The following is a 19839-nucleotide window of genomic DNA, read 5'->3' as shown; positions in this document are numbered from 1 at the left end:
ATCTATTTTGTCATTTACTTTATGAAGGTTTGTTGGTTCTTCATACACAGTATAGCATACATTCTCAAATAAAAGCTAGTATTAAAATAATGTTGACCACAGTAACAAATAAAGGCCAGGTAAGAAAAACCAACAACACCAAAATTCAGCATACTGTACTTTCCACAGCACTCATGTCATATGTAGTTTATTCAGTGTTAATCAATGAAACTCAATACTTCCTGCAGATATTTCCAATTAAAAGACTACCAAGCATATTGAGGGAGTATGACCTTTGAGCTGCTGGAAGGCTTTTAATTTGAAACATCTGTGCAGGAAATGATGAAAGTAGCTGAACATCTTATGACAGAATAACAAAGTAGAACTGATTCATTAGTGAGACCATGGACGTGGTGGAAGAGGTACTCAAATCTTTTATTTAAGTAAAAGTAGAAATACTACATTATAAAATATACTCAGTTACAAGTAAATGTCCAGCATTCATAATTTGACTTAAGTAAAAGCACATAAGTATTATCAGATAAAAGAATCAGATACGTACATGTACTTAAAGTATCAAAAGTACTTTTTATGCAGAATGTTTGTGACATTATTTTGAGTATTATATTATTGTTTTATTATTACTGGTGCCTTATCTCATCAGCAGCATTTAATGTTTTAACTATTTTATATACTGTTGGTAGTTTAATCTCTAAGAATATATCAAGTTTTTAAGATCATATATTTTGTGTGTAAAATCTAAGTCTGCTCAGTAACTTGCAACTAGAGCTGACAAATAAATGTGAAAAATACAAGATTTATCTCTGAAATGTAGTGAAGTAGAACTATAAAGTTGCATAAAATGTAAATACTGGAGTAAAGTAAAAGTACCTCAAAATTGTACTTAATTACAATACTTGAGTAAAAGTATTTAGTGGATTTCCACCACTGGTGAGTGAAAACAGCAGGGCAGCAGAGAGGTAAGCGTGACATGACTCAGTTGTTGTACTGATGGAAATAAAGCTGTAGAAATGTACATTATACTGAATTTATAAAATATTATATATAAAGATATACTGAATATGAAATATTAAATATAAAGCAAGGACAATTACAAATAAAGGTCTGGTTCTCTCTGTGGTTGAGGCAAATAAAGGCACCACAGTTTGAGAATTTATATTATACTTATAGGGACCCATGTGAATGCGGGTTAGGGTTAAATATAACACACCCTGACTGAATGTGACTTGGCTGAGATGTGTTAAAAGCTACAGTATAAGACATACAGTAGGCCTATATATGTGTAATGATACTGTTGGACTGAGGCAGTGTATCATGTGAAAATGCCCAGCAGTTCATCTTCAGATCTTCTTGCCCTGTTCTAGCTGTGGTGTGTCATCAGTAAAGCTTGGAGTCGGGCCAGCTTCTGACCTCCTTCCATCTCATGAACCTCCCATGTTATTGTAAGGCCCAGTCACATCTGATGAGATTACATCCGCCTCTTATGTAAAGCACAGCAAGTCCAGACATGCGCTTTTAACCAGTTATTTCAGCCCACTGCAGGAATCTGCCTCGCTGCTGCAGCTCAGAACAAGAAGTTCCCAACTACTGATGCAGCATGAATGTGGAATGTCAGGCAGCATCAAAACAACCTGCAGTTCTGCACGTCTCTTTCCAAAACTTATACACATACCCATGTAAGGTCAGTAAGACAGCTGTTTTTTTCTGAGTCCAAATGCAGCATTTTTACCTTCAAATTGTTCCTGAATAACTTTTTCCTGGACATGGTTTCTGCACAAACTAGTTTTGGTAAGATTTTTCAAATAATGCAAGGAAATAGTTATTATAACTAAATTTTAGTCCAATCTCAAATACTATTACCAAGAAATTTGGTACAGATACTCGTGGTCACCAGAGGATGAATCCTAATGAATTTGGTGATTCCCTGACTTTTCCTCGAGCGCCACCACGAGGTTGACATTGGTGGTTTTTAGTCATATGTCTCGACAAATATTGGATGGATTGCCATGAAATTTGACACACACATTCATGTTCTCCATCAGGATGAATTGTAATAACTTTGGTGATGCCTTAACTTTTCATCTAGAGCCAACATCAGGTCAAATTTGTTATTTGTCCAATGCTTTGGTTTATGACCAAAATATCTGAAAAACTAATGACATTCCCATCAGCCTCAGCTGTACTATGTTTAGTGCTAATTAGCAAATGCTACCATGCTGACACGTTAAAATAAGATGGTGATCATGGTAATAAATTACACTGCCTTAACATCAGCATGTTAGCATGATGATGGGTTTTTTTTATCTCCTCTGCTGCCTTACTTTTTCTACTATGCTTTTAACAGATGTCATTTTATCACTTTGCCCTTTATACAGGGGCAGTAAGTATCACAAAGTTCATCTTGTCATATCTTCATCAGCTGGTGGCATCATCTGCCTCCTATAGAAGACCTCATCACAGACAATACAGCCCCATATAGGGTGTCTGACACTGTTCATTTAGATAACAAAGTAGGCCAACGCTGTTTTAAAAGGCTTATACCCTCACAGACATTCTCTTTCCACTTAAATGATGCAATACTCTATTATACACAGCTTACAGTCTGAAATGTCTACTGTTAAAAACGCATATAAACACCACTTAAGGGTACGTCAGGTCTGCAGGCTTTGTGATTGGTTGATGCAACAGGAGAGCTCTTCAGTGGTTAAAAAAACAGTCTTCTTTATTTCACTGAAATCCAACAGAAATCCCCTCCATAATCCAGCAGACTCCCCAGAGACATCCAACAAATGAAAAAAAACACGCCCGCCCACAGACTTTTGGTTCTATTGAAGGCGTTTGAGGCAATAGAAAAAGCTTTTGGGCAACATCTCTGATTCCAGAATCATAGCTTGAGGATGTAGAGAGGGATTTAAAAGAGGTGAACGTTTGTAACAAGTGAACAACATGGTGGATGGTGTTAAAGTCGGGATAAAACCTTATTTGCATTAGATACATCCATGAGAACAAAGATCTGAAGAGTTTCATTCCAAAATGAGACATCCACCTACACGGATGTGAAAATAAAGGCACAATATGTGAACCAAATGATGGAAGCTGTTTTAGTTTAATTAAGTTTTAAATTTAAACACAGGATTGCATCATGCTATACTCATACTTAAATCTAAGTTAGTAATGTTTCCTCTGTAGAAAAACACAAAATTCACATTTTCCGTCTGTAACTCAAATTCTGCATGTAGTATACTGTATGTAAAAAGAATGTACAACAAATCATCATGGCCACAAAATTTACTGTTTGAGCCTTTAAATCAGTAGTACATCAAAGCGTACCAAAGATAAAATCAGTAGTACATCAAAGCGTACCAAAGAAAAAGCGTACCAAAGATAAAAGCGTACCAGTTTTTGAGGGGTCAAAAGCTGATTAAAAGAATTTATAAAAAGGATTAAGAAATTAATTTTTTCAGACTTTTCTCTAATTTTTCAGCTTTTTGTCTTGTGAAACATTGAACATTTTCACCTCTTTAGGCTTCGAAACCCAATCAAAAAGAAATAATCTGAGGAAAAATCATTTTCATGTACACACTAAGGTCAACCCTTTAACAGTTAATTAATAGTATGAAATGAAATCTTTTTCAAATAATTGAAGTATTATTTAACTTTATATGATTTTTCTATTCATTCAAAAATACACATTTTAGAGTAAATACTTACCTGACTTATCTAACAGTGAACATCAGGTAGGTTTCTCTCTCAAAAAAACATTCTGGAATGAAACCCTTAAATTTTCACAGGATAATAATACAACCATAAAAAGCTTTGTAAAGTGCAAGGTGCAAAACATATCCATGTAGTGATACAGTCTAAAAGCTTATTTTGGTCTTTGTAATCGAAATAATCATCATGTTTTTCCACCTAAATCGACATTGTCAGTATATATTTTATTTAAATGGTCTTTTTGAAAACTTACATAAGGTTTGACCATCACTGCTCAGTGTGACACACTAATTTAGAGAATAATCTGAGATTTGCTTTCAGCGGTTAAACAAGTGCAATAAAATTCTACAACACAAAGGAACAAAATAAGGAGGATCATTATGGCCAAATGAAAAAAAAGAATATATATTTGTTATCAAATTACTTTCAGAATTCAGATTAAAAAAAAACTGAGGAATAAATTGAGACTAAATTAAGAACTCTGATTTCAGACAATAAAATAATAACTTACATAAAAACCAGGATGAATTTAAAAGTAATAATTCTGAATTTTGAGGAAAAAAAGTCTAATTTCTCTGAATAAAGTCAGAAGAAAAGCAAATAACTTAAGTCAAGGATTCAGGTATCAAAATCTCAAAATTGCCACTTTAAATTAATCTCAGCATTCAGACTATTTTGAGATTATCAATTAAATTAAAAGCTTTTTTTTTACATGGCCTTAATCATCATCCATACACAACACACCAACGGACATAAAAAAATTAACGGATTTGTTTTGCTTGAATGAGTCTCTGTGTGAATAAAAAAGAGCAAATTCATGTGTTTATGAATATGAAGTGCTTGCTGAACTGTGTGCACACAAACGTTGTGCTAGTAAAACAACAGTGGGACCTGGAGATTAACAAACCACCTCTGGTGGTCGGAGTTGGAGCCGCGGTATCGAGATCCCGTCTATACACCTGGCCGACTCAATCGCGAGCAGAACTCAGCTGTCAATCATAGCGTGAAACCCCCTTTTTATAGCATCAAATAACTAATTAAAACCAAACTTATCAGAAAAATGAACACACATCAGCGTGATAAGAACTACCTAAAATGACAGAAACCGTCTTTGGGAAAAACGTATTTGACGTGTACTTAGATTTTTTGTTTGGCCTATGTCCCATAAACTAACATGGAGGGGGTGGGGTTTATGACCTATACTGCAGCAAGACACCAGGGGGCAATTGAGATGTCTTGGCTTCACTTTTGGGGAGCTGTCATGTCATCCATCTTTATATACAGTCAATGGGTAATACACAGAATCCCAGTGTTCAATCAGATTGAAGATGGAAGATGCAGTAGACGATGGTGCTGTAGAACAGGATTGTGACAGTCAGTATTTGCAGAGTTTTTTTAGGCTGATGAACTTCCTTCCAGATAAAGGTTTCTTTCCACTGGAGAGTGTCGAAGCTCACTGGATCTCACATTACCTCACAGCAACTGCAAAGTCAGAAAACAGAGATTATTGCATCATTCCTCAGTAAATACTGTAAATAAACATAACAGTCACCATCCATCAACCAGAACACCAGCTGAACTCACTGGTTTCACTGCTTAAATGCTCAATGTAAAATTAGATGAAAAAAAAACAGATTAATTAACGGCTAAACAAAAGTTGCCTATTGACTGGTTGGCAAAATACTGTGAAACTTTGAGTGCACCTAATCATTTTATCTCTTTAACAGAGCTGTTTTTGTGGGAAATTGCATTTGAGGCTTCATTCAATCTTTAATATGTAATTTGTTTTTAAAACAGTAAAAAATAAATGATTCACCAACCACACTGATAAGATGTTAAGTGTGTTTTCATTTAAAATATTGGCACCTATTTGGTGCAACCATGCTAAAAACTCCCACAGAAACTGCTGCCAATCAGTTATCAAGCTGATCAGGCCTGTAAACATCCGGGTTTGAAGCAGCAACCCTGACCGTCGACACTACTCACAATATGTAAAATGCACTTTTGTTTTGTCAGCTTCTCAACATGGTGTGGGTGTGCTGCACACACATGACTGTAAATCAACACATTGATCGCTGCTTTACTGTTTAATCTGTTCAGCTTTGTGGATAGATTGTACCGCAGCCAAATTGCACTTGGCGTGGTCATGTTTGAAATGTTCTGCCAATGATTGCACTAAGGGTGTGTGCAGAAAGGTGTGTGTGCAGAAATCTGGTTGGTATGAAGAATTGATCCAAACAATATGCTTAGAAAAACTGAACTTTGAACAATCAAAACAAACACAGACAAACAAGCATTGCATTTCCTTAAAACACCTGGAGTTTATAAGCATGAATGCACATACAAGTTCACATGTAGTATGAAACAGACACTTGATTTAACTTCAATCAATGTAGCTCACACACTTAGACAGGGGAGTCTCTATCTCATTCCTCATGCATGTAATGCACCTTGTGGCACAAAATGCTTGTGAAATGCAGTGAAATTACCTGCATCCAGTTCAGTCCCCTTTATGCTAAGAGTGGTGCCTACAATGCCATGCATGTTTAAATCCCTCACCAGATAAGACAACATGGGGTTAATTCTGGAGACACATCAAGGGCGCCAACCCCCTCCTTTGTGTCTGTGTGCGCAACAATTAAGGTATGCAGACTCACGCTCTTGTCCTCGTAGAAGTTGCCATTGCTCTCCGACACTGTAGTGGGAGCTGTGGACAAATCTACAGCAGCACTTGGCAACGCGACTGTAGAAGAATAAACCAGGAATAGCCACACTTGATGTTTCTTTGTTAAAACTTTTACAGTGGCTGCATGTCATCGTTGTAGAGCATGCGTGTTGTTTTCCACTTGCTTCCTCCTCCTTCTTATCTTTAAAAATCCATCGGTCCCTGATTGTTTGTGTGTTTTGGCAGAAGGCAAAGGGTTAGCGAGTGGGTGGAGGGTACCACAGACCAATAAGCCAATCATCAACAAGGAGCCACGTGCATTTGGCGTGGCTGCAGACCACAAGGTTTAAAATTTCATGCGCCGGGTCTACTCACCAGTCGCAAATACATTATCTTTACAGATGCACACTCGATTTTGCGGAGCCTGGCATGAGAACCATGCCAAGGGTTTAATTCTCTTTCTTCCTCCAGTAATGGCCAAGAAAGTCCACCAAACTAAACAATAGGTTGTTAGTCATTGTGTTTTCTGATCTGGCACTATTATCTGGAGGACATTTTTTGTCAGTGCCTTCCAAAACACATATGAATTCATTGTTAGTTAGGTTTTGGCACACAATCTATGCAGTTAAGGTTTGGAAAAGATCATGATCATGGTTAAAAGTCATGCCTTTGTCCACCCAATATGCACCCATGACCTCGACCTTCGCCCTAAGAGGTTGTCCGGCATTGTAACAACGTCATGTTACTCCTGCTTTTGCTTTTGCGAGACAACAGCCACAATTTGCACAACAGGAAGAGATCCTTGTCATTTTATTCCTCGAACAGACTACACAATATCAGACTGATAATTCCCCTTCCTGGCAGACGTGAGGTGCATCTGGGAAGCCTCACGATTTCCCGACAAAAAGACTAGCGTGCCTTCTCTCGCCTTGTATGACAACTTCTTTAATGTGTTCAGTGACAATGACCCATGGGAGCACTTCAAGGCACAACTGAAAACATAGCAAAGCAAAAGAGGAATGATTTTGTTGGTCAGGTGGAACAGTGAAGTCGGTCCTTGGAATCACTTAGGCTATATCATGCAAGTCGTGAAAGACAGCAAGCAAAGTTAGGATCCAACATGTAGTCTGCCATGTCTCTCTGGCTAAATCACAGCAAGAATTTATGACTCTGTGATGACCTAATCTGACAAAATGACCATCTTGGAAGGCAAATATATAATGTAGTGTGATCCCGGCATTAAGCCTTTGAACAAACAACTTGTCTACCACTTTGGTCTAGACTGAAATATCACAACAAATACTATATGGCTTGCCATGATATTTGGTACATTTATCCATGGTGCCCAGAGGATGAATGCTAATGACTTTAGTGATCCCCTGACCTTTCCTCTAGCGCCACCATGAGATTGACATTTGTGGTTTTGAGTGAAATGCTTTAACATCTATAGGATAGAGTGCCATGAAATTTGGTTCAGACATTCATAACTCCCTCAGGATGAATTATAATAACTTTGGTGATCCCATAACTTTTCATCTAGAGCCATCATCAGGTCAAATTTGTTATTTGTCCAATGCTTTGGTTTATGACCAAAATACCTGAAAAACTAATGACATTCCCATCGGCCTCAGCTGTACTATGTTTAGTGCTAATTAGCAAATGCTACCATGCTGACACGTTAAAATAAGATGGTGATCATGGTAACAAATTACACTGCCTTTTTTATCTCCTCTGCTGCCTTACTTTTTCTACTATGCTTTTAACAGATGTCATTTTATCACTTTGCGCTTTATACAGGGGCAGTATCACAAGTTCATCTTGTCATATCTTCATCAGCTGGTGGCATCATCTGCCTCCTATAGAAGACCTCATCACAGACAATACAGCCCATTTGTCCAATACTTTTATGGCCAAATGTTGGATGGTGAAAATGCTAAATATTATACCTGCAAAACATCACTATGTTATAAATGACGTGCTGGTCAATCAAAGGAGTACCTTCAGCAAAAGACTCATCCTCCCAAAATGCACCACAGAGCACCACAGGAAGTCATTCCTGCCTGTGGCCATCAAACTCTTTAACTACTCCCTCTAAGTGTCAGTCTGTATGACCCTAAGTCACTAAAATGGACATTGGATCATTCACATCACTGTAATACTTGAAATAATTGTGTAGTATTCTCTGTTTAATACTCCGGTGCAATATACTTTGTTTTCAGTTTAATTTATTGATATTTATTCATACTTCTATTACTACTGTGCAATATCCACTGTCATAATCATCTAATAAGCTACACTTAACTTGACAGTACCCATGCACTATTACCTATTACATATATTATTACATTGTATTATACCGTACATACTTATCAACCTCTAAATCCACTTTTGTACTTACACTTATTTTAGCTTTTATGCTTTATATCGACTTGTACTTAATTTATCTTACCTGTATTATAGTGTATTATATTTTGATTTGCTTAGTACTTCTATTACTTCTATTCTCAAGTGTGCATTGACGTGATAGTGAGCAGCTGTAACGAAAGAGTTTCCCCTCGGGGATCAATAAAGTATTTCTGATTCTGATTTTGATTGTCATTGTGAGCATGTTAACATGCTGATGTTAGCATTTAGCTCAGTAAGTAAAGCCTCACAGAGCTGCTAGTGTGGCTGTAGACTCTTGTTTAATCGTGCTTTTGCTTGTTTGGTGTTTTCCCAAAATAAAATTTTGTACTGCAGCTTTGCCCAATGTGGTTTATAATAAGCTATTAAATTGATTTCTTATGTGCAACAGCCTCTGACCAGGTGCCCTTGAGCAAGACACTTAATGCCCAACCTTCTCACTCATTGGAGCTGCTCTGTGACCAACAGTAGACTGTATTTGCTGTGTGGGCTGAATGTGAATAAAAAAATTATCAGACAGAAGCAGAAGTACTCAGCAAAACACTTCCCTGTCTAAATATAGTTTAAAGGGATATGAGATGACAGCCAATAATTCACACAAGTGGTATTTAACTTGTTGAGCAATCCCAATAACTCATGATGTGAGCCTTTTATTTAGAGTGCATGTTGTCATCCAGCTTTTCAGAGTCTTGATCCTCTCTTAGCTGTTGGGCTCTGCTGCAGAGACAGCTGCAGTGAGACAACAGTGGAGTTAAAAAAGAACGTTCTTTTTTTTTTTAGAAAGACTTGTGTCTACAGGTCCTAATAAGGACTTAAATGATTACATACACAAATTAGATCGGACCTTATATATGCTTCCTTTAGGCAATATTATTAGGAAACACTCCATAAACTTTCATTGTTATGCGGATGATACCCAATTATATCTCTCGATGAAACTAACCAGTTAGCTAAACTTCAAACATGTCTTAAGGACATAAAAACCTGGATGACCTGGCTGTTAAAGAGTTTCCTCTCTGGGATCAATAAAGTATTTGTGATTCTGATTCTAATTCTGAATTTTCTGATGTTAAACTCTGACAAAACTGAAGTTATTGTACTTGGCCCCAAACACCTCCGAGACAGATTATCTAAAGATATAGTTGCTCTAGATGGCATTGCCCTGGCTTCCAGCACCACCGTAAGGAACCTCTGAGTTATCTTTGATCAGGATTTATCCTTTAATTCTCACATAAAACAAATTCCAAGGACTGCCTTCTTTCACCTACATAAACATCAGGCACATCCTGTCTCAGAATGATGCTGAAAAACTAGTCCATGCATTTGTTACTTCTAGGCTGGACTATTGCAGTTCCTTATTATCAGCCTGCCCGAATAAGTTCATTAGGGATCTACAGTAGATCCAGAATGCTGCGGCACGTGTACTGACAAGAACTAGGAAAAAAGATCATATTTCTCCAATATTAGCTTCTCTGCACTGGCTCCCTGTAAAATCCAGAATAGAATTTAAAATCCTTCTCCTCACCTACAAAGCTCTTAATGATCAGGCACCATAATACCTTATTACCCCACTAGAACACTGCGCTCCCAGAATGCAGGGTTACTTGTGGTTCCTAGAGTGTCCAAAAGTAGAATGGGAGCCAGAGCTTTCAGTTATCCAGAGCTTTCAGTTATCAAGCTCCTCTCCTGTGGAATCAGGTCCCAATTTGGGTTCGGGAGGCAGAGTAGGCTTAAGACTTTCCTCTTTGACAAAGCTTACAGTTAGGGCTGGCTCGGGTGAGTCCTGAACCATCCCTTAGTTATGCTGCTATAGGCCTAGACTGCTGGGAGACCTCCCATGATGCACTGAGCTCCTCTCTCCCTCTCCATTTGTATGCATTTTTATCCCATTAATGTATGTTACTACCTCGACATCTTCTCTCTCCCGTAGATTTATGCTATCTCATCTCTCTCCTCTCTCCTTCTGTCACTTTCAGCAGGAATTTGCATTGTGCTTCCCTCTCCCCCATACCCCCTTCTCTCTCTCTCTCTCTCTCTCTCTCTCTCTGCGGATGGCCGCCCACCTTTGAGTCTGGTTCTGACCAAGGTTTCTGCCTCTTAAAGGACGTTTTTCCTTGCCACTGTCGTCAAGTGTTTGCTTATGGTGGGATTTGTTGGGTCTCTGTAAATAATATTCTAAAGACTACGGTCTAGACCTGCTCTATAGGAAAACTGCAATGCATAACTTCTGTTATGAATTGGCACTATATAAATAAAAATTGAATTGAATTGAATAAATGTTTCTCTATCTAACTCTACTGTTAGACTCTTCTGTTTTCAGAATCAGTAATTCTGAAAACAGTGTCCAGATGACTACGACTGAAACCTTTTCTACGATAGAACACTCCTGGACGAATGAGGGACTACACCGTACCATTTAAAAAAAATGTTACAAGTAGCATGTAGTGGTCACTGACTTTAACTTGTTAAACTAAACTACATTGTTATGAAAACAGAATCAAAAAGGCTAAAACACTGAACTATCTCATTGTTTTAAATATAGCTGAGTGTGGGTGCATATTTGAGCCTTGAATACATATTGCTTGATATGCTACAGCTCTTTCCCTGTGCACAAATAGGGAAAGTTTGCATACCTTGTATATTTGCATCTTTAACTCTTCAGGTGGGAGGAACTGATCCTAATTTACATTTAAAATGTCCCCAACAGAATCCTTAAATTTAACTTATTTCAGTGATGACCCTGGCCAGGGGCTGTTCTGACGATTTTGGTCTGTGGGATTATAGTGATGTAAAATGATGATGGTGGCTCTATATTGGAGAAATCTCTTGATAAACAGGAAGTGTGTGATAAATTGTGGTAAGTTTAATATTTTTCCAGCTGCAACACTCAAATTTCATCTCAAATCTAAAGGAAGTGGACGTCACAGTACCACACACACTACAAATGCAAAGATGCTTTTTATAGCCTTTCATAAGGATAAGCAGAACTCCTTTATCCCTCCCCTTCTTTCTTTTTCTTTTATTCAATTTATTTTGACTTACAGGAAGAGACACACCTAATAATGACAAGCCCTGACACAGCCAAGTTATTCAGTCCACAGCTGCAGCATTCTCAGTTGCCTTCAGTCAAATTTATCAGTAAACCGAGGTCAGAATAGGTCAACAATTTCATCTTGGTTGCACTTTTCTGTGCACAGGTTTTTTTAACTGACAGCAACATTTAGGTACTTTCCACTCCACCGAAAAAAAACAGCTGATATGGGCCACTAATCAGCCAGGCGCTCCACCCCAAGGCGCTTAAATCGAAACATCTTTAACAGTCCAGTAGACTGAAATACAGTGCTGATCTGCTTCACTTCTAAATTGATGTCTTTTATTTTAATTATGCATTTTTAAAGATTTATAATTGCAGCATGCTTTTAAGCTATGATTTTTTTTTTAACTCTGCACACATTTTTTGTAATTTTGCATACTTCATTATTATCATTATTATTATTATTAAATCATGCTGTTCAGCCTCCCGGGGACCAGTTATTTACTCTTGCAAGGATACTGGAGAGGTCACACCACACACATGTGGTTTTTGGACTTCGGAGAGGGTTTATGACCACGTCCTCTGGGGTGTTTTGTGGGGGTTAATGTGGGAACATGGGGTGCTAGGGCTGTTGATATGAGCCATTCGACCCTTGTAAAAACAGAGTGGAAGCAGTGTCCATATTCGTGACAGGAAGTCAAGCACGTTCTCAGTGGGGGTGTCCCTTGTTAGCTATTTTGTTTATGATTTTCATTTACAGAATCTCTCGGTGCAGCCGAGGAGTGAAGCATGCACAGTATGGTGACCTCAGGAATACATGTCTACCTTTTCCTATGAACTCTTTTAGCTTCATTGAGCTGTGACCTCCAGCATGCATTGGAGTGGTTTGCAGCCAAGTGTGAAGTGGTGGGAAGTCAGCACCTCCAAGTCTGAGGTCATGGTGGTATGGCTGCTGCTGCCCCAATTGAAGAAGTTAAAAAATCTTGCACAGCATTTCTCTCACAGGGCAAAATGTGTCTGAATTTAACAAATAGTCAATAGCTGCTCCGCTGTATCAGCTTCCTTAGTATGATTTATTTCCTTTTGAAACAGGATGTTGGGGTGGTACATGAGACAGTTAGGGATCAATATTAAGTAAAAACCAATGGACTATTAGTTATGGAGACAGAGGCAGTTTGGTTTCTCTCTCTGACAGAGAGAAAGACAGGATTGTTGAAACATTTATGATGACTTTATCGGTTAGACTGTTAAATTGCACCCACATGTGCAGCCTGAAGTCACCACTGAAGATGCACTGTTTCCCAAGAAGTGACAGAAGCCATGTCAGCAGTGATGCAAGTGTTAATCTGAACTGTTGTGGTTAAGAGGCAGTTAAACCTAAACCGTTCTACGTTTTAACCCCTCAATAAAATGGAATAATTGAAAAAATATAAAACCAAGGCTGTAAAAGTTTAAAATGCCAAACAGAGTAGTCAAAGGCCCTGAGAACCAATTTTTCAATCAGCTTGTTACTCTGAGTGACAGGATCCTACATGAACACTATTTTCTACCAAAGTTAGAATAGTTTTAGTTATTTCACAAGAGATGTATCTGTTTGTGCATCTGTCCTTGCTTTTTACACTGGTTTGACGTTGGTGTACACCAATCAGAGTCTGGCAACATTTGAATCAAAATGTGACAAGGGGTTGTTTACTATTGTTGCCAGGCCACTTTCAATCAAATCTGATCAAACCACAGCTACACAGTCCCGATAATGCTGATTGGTTGAGTGTTTGAGTGTTATATTCAATAAAATAACTTTGTCCCAAACTTTTACTGTGATTGTTGTTTATTAATCCATCAATATCTATAATATTATATTATAATATTACTTCTAAATAAATACTTGATGATTTGAAACCAAGTTTTCAGCTGGGTTTAAATGTAAGATTAAAAATGTCAGCAGATTCCTAAATGAAGTTACACAAAGTATCTGTTAAATATTTAAAAATATTAATATTTGAAATTTTATTATGGATTTAAGATAATACGAAAATAATCATTTATTAACAATTAGTCATTATTAAACATAAAATCTATGTTATTATTTATGTTATTAATTATTATTAGAGCACAGAACCAATGCTGAAAGATAAGCCACTCCTTAAATTGAGCGACACCAGCATGGATACAGACTGTGGGAAACATGTGGGTTTTACCAAGAGAGCATTTCTCTTAGCTATGTTCCCACCACTGTTGTAACCAATCACACACACACACACACACATCAGTATCACACAAAGTAAAAGTACTTTTGGTACTGCAGTAAAATGTTCTCTGTGACATATTATTATATATGACATTGTTAAATTGTTAATACTAATGCATTAATGTGTCAGTAGCATTTTACTGTTGTAGCTGCTTGAGGTGGAGCTATTTTTAACTACTTTACAATATAGTTTGGTAGTTTAGTCCAGTGTTTCCCAACCTATGGGCCAGGCCCCTCCAAAGGGGCAGGCGTCATGGGATGATTAATGGGGTGGGAAAGAAGTTTGTTTTCATATCCTGGACTTATTTCTAATCTTTACTTTTTTTCACCTCTTTGGGTCTCGAACAGTAATTTAAATGAAACCATGTGAAGGTTTAGAGGGAAATATCTCTTTGGTGGAACTGCTAACAACTCACAGACATCTAAAACATGACAAGGAGCCCCAACTACACACAGTAGCACAAGTTTATAATAGGTTTTTTGTACAAGTACGTTAAGTACAGTACTTGAGTAATCATTCTTAGTTACATTTCACCCCTGTATATTTGCATCGATGCAATCAATAACCCTGACTTCTTTAGTAAACATTTGAAGGTGAAGTTGTTCCTGGGAGTAAACACTGCCTTAACTGCTGGCTGACTTGTGTAATGTGCACTTGGAGATGGTGTTCTGTCTTTGAGCTGCAGTTTGCCTTCACAGTCAGCTGACTTTGTTTATCTCAGTGGTGCTGGCTTGCTTATGAGGCTCATTTTCCAGAGAAATGCGTGGGAATATTACTGACTGGGGCTCTGCACACCAGTTACTACACACACACACACACACACACACACACACACACACACACACACACACACACACACACACACACACTTCTTTGTACTTCTAGCTTTGTGAGAACCATCAATGACATAATGCATTCCCTAGCCCCTTACCTTAACCTTAACCATCACAACTAAATGCCTAACCCTAACGCTTACCCTCACCCTAACCTAATTCTAACCTAATCCTTAAAGGTCTTAACCTTCAAACGGCCCCTTGAAGTTGTGAGGACCAGTCAAAATGTCCTCACTTTCCAAAAATGTCCTCTGTAGGTTAAAAAAACGTGATTCAGTCCTCACTATGTAGCAAGCACAAGTACACATACACACAGACACCTTCCTGTACCCAAAACAAAAAACTGGAAAAACCAAACTCTGGATGACTCTAATGAGGAGAGCAGGTTGGATCTTGACTCGAGAGACGCTAACGGCAGTTGAATTGCCAGCTGTTGGTTGGTTGGCTTTCAATTGTCTTTTTCAGGGCAGCGCTTCAAAGTCTACCTTGCTATTCAAAGCAGAGACAAAGGCCAAGGATGAAAAGCTTTAATGAATCGCAGCTGAAGTAAAAGCTCTGGCTATTCCTGTTTAACCACGCAGGCCTCCAAACAAACACACAATCCCCGTTTTACATTATAGCCTGGAAATCCAGTCGCAGTCGTATACACCCTTATTCATGTATATTACTACGCAATGTCCTAGGACGCCTGCCTGTATCCTAATCCTCATTTCTCCCATACCTCCTAAACACAGCCACAAACTGCTCCACTCCCTGTTCTTTACGTCAAAGTTTTGCAGCTCGCTTCGGGAAATACTGTACAAAAATGCAGTATAAAAAAAAGGAAAAAAGTGTTGTTTTTAGAGTGCAAAGATGAAACAGAGGCAATGAAAGGGAGCCGTGGGCTGACATGCGTTTACAGGTATATGACGGCCAAAGACAAGCCTGCTCTTGTAAGTTGGCTTTCAAATGCATCACAGAGTAAATTTGCTTTAGGAGGAAGCAAACATAGTCAGCTGATAGAGCAGCTGGGAAAAAAGACAAACAGCCGCTTTGGAGGACAGCCTAAACAAGGACTGACTGTATATGACATCAAGGTTTAACAGTTTATAGGTGAAAAGAGAGAAAAATACACAGACAGAAATAGTCGTCAGCATGACTGTAGTCCAAAGTTTGTGCTGTCATTGGCTTGGAAAAGCAGATGATCATGACAATAGATTGTAAAGGTCAAAAAACAGGAAGCAGGTCTCAGACAATAATAGGAAGTTCAATTCATTAATTTTTGTTCTGAGTGTCCAAATGATATAACAGCAGGAACAAGTCAAAGAAATAAAACTCAATGAGATGAGTCAGAAGTTAACCAGGTTAGCTTTTGTTTAGACAAATGGAACACAAAGACCTAAAACAGCAGAAAAGGCAGACTGCATAAGGTCACCCATTTCCTGTGTAAACTGGGTGTCTGAATGCATGATTCAGTCACATTCTCCATAGATGGCTAATCTGATATACTGAGGGGGGAGGGATAGAAAGTCTGGATAATGTTCAAAGACACCATCATCAGACCAATCCAACTGGATAACTTGACCTGAGCACACCAATTTTAATTACTGTAAGTAGGTTTAATTTCACATGGACACCACCTAACTCACGCTAAACCAGTTAGAAAGACAAAGGTAAAGTGACACTTTACCAAAAACACCATTAAATCCCTGTGGGCTTGAAAGATGGCTGTAAAAATGTTTGTAGTTTGCTTCTTCGGCGAGGACGAAGACTGTGTTGAAAGTGAAATTCATGGCAATAACAATAGATTTCATAGTGGAATAAAAGTCAAAAGCTCTTCAAACCTCTTTTGCAGAAAAATGTACTTTTCCACTGTCCGACCATTGGTCAGATTTGTCGTCGCTGATTTTATGGATGAATAAACTGAACCTTGAAGAGAAGTGAATGAAAACGTGATGAGGTGGTAATAAGTAGCACCTTTGAGTCAAATGTTTTGTTTACAGAGAAAGTGACCAATCAATGAGCCACAGGTGGCCTCGTCAGGCTAGCCAATGAGCGGCTGTGTCCATTGAAGGAGCAGGAGGTGATGCACGTGCCTGATAGCAGGCTTGACCGGGTCATGCGTTTGGATTGAGACAAAAACAGTGAATTTAGCCATATTTTGATGAAAATATGACTGTTATATGACTTTTGCATCCAAAAATTGCAAGTACTCTTTCATCTATGTATTCTGACACCTTCTGCTAAAAATAATTATATAGGCACTACAATTAAAAATAATGTTCAAAAGTCAATTAATAAATAATTTACACATTCTTAACGTGTGCTGGATTCCAGTCAGAAGTCTCATTACTCTTATTGCAGCTGTAGGAATACAAGCAAAATATTTCTGATCACATCCTCTGTTCTACATAAAGAAACTAAAACTAAACTTTAACAGCCATTTTTAAGTCTAAGGTCTAGAGGGGCTGAGTTTATCATATTAAAAAGATTGATTTTGGATGGAATATGACTTTAACACAGCCGCTGTTATCAACAAAGGCAAAGACTGAAACTTGTGTAAGGGGGTTGATCTATAAAGCTGCAATATGAAACTCGAGCACTGTTTCTTTAAGAGCGTGGGCGAGTATAGTGAAAGAATGTGGGGAGAGACAGCCAAACACTGCCTCACATTTTCTAAACTCAGACATGTATTTCCCCTGTCCTCAGACTCCAGTATCGGGGCCTTTAATTAAGTCAGAAGTGTCTGTGTGGGAGGCAAAAGTTGGCCAGAATTTCACTCAAAACACTGAAGGTGTGAGATTTTTTTACCGTAAAGCAGGGAAACTGTTCTGTGGGGGCTGATAAAGCACACAGTCTTACAGGAAAGCTGTCAGAAAAACATGCTTTTCTGGACGTGACACGAGGCCATGATGAGGAAATGGTTGAAAATGTGACACCATAGAGAAACAAAATGTGTTCAGTGAACGAATCGTCTTAAATGGGTTACATGTTAACAGCCTGAGGCGCATGCCTTATGCTTGAGACATGGTTTGGATGCAGCCTCTAACATTTGATGGGTGTTATCCTCCCAGCCACAAAAAAGCTTTTAAAAAAAACAGCAGATACCAGAGGGAGAACATGTTCTTTCAGACAACAAAGAGGACTAATCTGCATTCCTACCTTGCACCATGTGCAAGAAAATGATTGCTTTTCCATAATCTTGGTTGCGGATGCCCTGGTGTCTTCACAGATTCAGGGCCTGTACTTATGATTCTTCAGGTTTAGATCTGTTCCATGTCATTTGTTCAAAGGTAGTTTTATTCATCTTCCTCACTCTGCTAAAAAGACTATCAGTTAACTTGAATGATTTAATAAAGATGCAGTAGCAAACCAGAGAGTATGATCAAGAGAAAACATACTTTTAAGACTGGGGAGGAGTGCATACTGAAACTCGTTCAGGGAAACACAACACTGTTCCTGCTCTCTTTATGTAAGCTGCAGAGCCCCTTCAGGGTCCAGTGAAGGGCTCTCTGCATTCCTTCACACTAAGCTCTTGTTTTTCTGGACTCACAGGGGCATGGCTGGGCGTTAGTGAAGCCTGAAAACACCTCGGATCGCTGAGCTAATGCAATGCAGTTCATGTGCACTTCAGGCCTCATACATGAAACCACCTAAGCTTGTCAGGTGAAGTCCAGGACACAGACACCTGAGTTTTGTCATCACACCTGCAGTTCCAGCAAACTGCTCTGTTGTCCACTCACTGATTGGATTTCAGGCTTTCAGCAGAGGAAGAAAACAGCTGCAAAGACTTATAATAACTGCAACAAACTTTGATTCCCAACATGAATGTGTGTATCAAATTTTATGGCAATCCATCCAATAGTTGCTGAGACACTTCACTCAAAACCACAAATGTGAACTCCAAGGTGGCACTAGAGGAAAGTCAGGGAATCATCAAAGCCATTAAGATACATCATCTGGGAACCATGAATATCTGTAATACATTTTCTGGCAATACAGATTTTGCCTGGATGAGTGGAAATGTTTACCTGCTGCGGCACTAGATGAAAAGTCAGAGGATCTGTGGACCTTGAATATCTGTGCCTAATCTCATGGCAATCCATCCAATAGTTGAGACACTTCACTAAAAACCAAAACTGTCAACCTCATGGTGCTGCTAGAGGAAAACTCAGGAGATCACCAAAGTCAGTAGGATTCATCCTCTTGGGACCCTGAATGTCTGCACAAAATTGAATGTTAATCCATCTAATACTTCAGTCTGGTCCAATGTAGTGGATTCACCAAGCGACTGGCATTGCCATCCATGGACACGTCACTAGCGAGGATAAAAACACCAAAGGAGAGGAGAGTTTAAGTATTCAATAATGGTTTAAATGCTTTTCTACAATGCAAAGTAAGGATTATACACAAACTATTAGCCATCAACAGCAGCAGTTCAACAAATAGAGGGTCTGCCTAGACAAACCCACCAGTCATTTAAGCTGTTCTGTATATAACAAACAAACAAGGGAAATGGGAAACAAGAAAAACAGGTAGATCTTTGCAACGAGAGGTGTATTTTCAGTGTGTAAATAAAGATTATGTAGAAGTTTGGGGACATAAACGCATCAGTTCTGAGGAGTGCTTCTCCTCGACCTTGAGTGGGTGTCCCAGATCATGTGCTGTCATTGGCCTGAGAATGGATACTTATCTCTATTATTAATCAGTGCATGTTACACTATGCCATCACTGTTGGGTTGTTCTCTCAGGAACGCTCCTTCCCGTCTGTCTCACGCCTATCGAGTGTCATCGCCAGCATCTGATAGTTTCAGTTGAAACCTATTTCCTCAAGTCATACTGTCCAACCTGGATGTTTTGGGTGGAGGCTTAGGGGGCTTGTTGACCTGCTGGATTCCAGCCTCAAATACAGAAGAGGATCACACAGAAGATAAGACATTAGAAAATAAGTGGCTGACGGGG

At 38.6% G+C, this 19839-nt stretch overlaps 1 protein-coding gene across 2 annotated transcripts in view; it reads right to left on the bottom strand.

Moving 5' to 3' along the window:
• Positions 1–2696: 2696 nt before the first annotated feature.
• The window catches only part of mcl1b (MCL1 apoptosis regulator, BCL2 family member b), a 35148-nt gene continuing 18005 nt past the window's right edge, over positions 2697–19839 (bottom strand). For both annotated transcript variants that reach the window (XM_044209520.1, XM_044209521.1), the window contains exon 4: positions 2697–5196. In XM_044209520.1, coding sequence (XP_044065455.1) covers positions 5178–5196 — 19 coding nt within the window. In that variant the 3' untranslated portion in view covers positions 2697–5177. The remainder of the gene's footprint in view (positions 5197–19839) is intronic.

This window comes from Siniperca chuatsi, linkage group LG9 (assembly GCF_020085105.1).
Source record: "Siniperca chuatsi isolate FFG_IHB_CAS linkage group LG9, ASM2008510v1, whole genome shotgun sequence".
Classification (NCBI taxonomy): domain Eukaryota; kingdom Metazoa; phylum Chordata; class Actinopteri; order Centrarchiformes; family Sinipercidae; genus Siniperca; species Siniperca chuatsi.
Note: the sequence above shows the minus strand (reverse complement) of the source record. Positions and strands in the feature narration are given on the sequence as shown.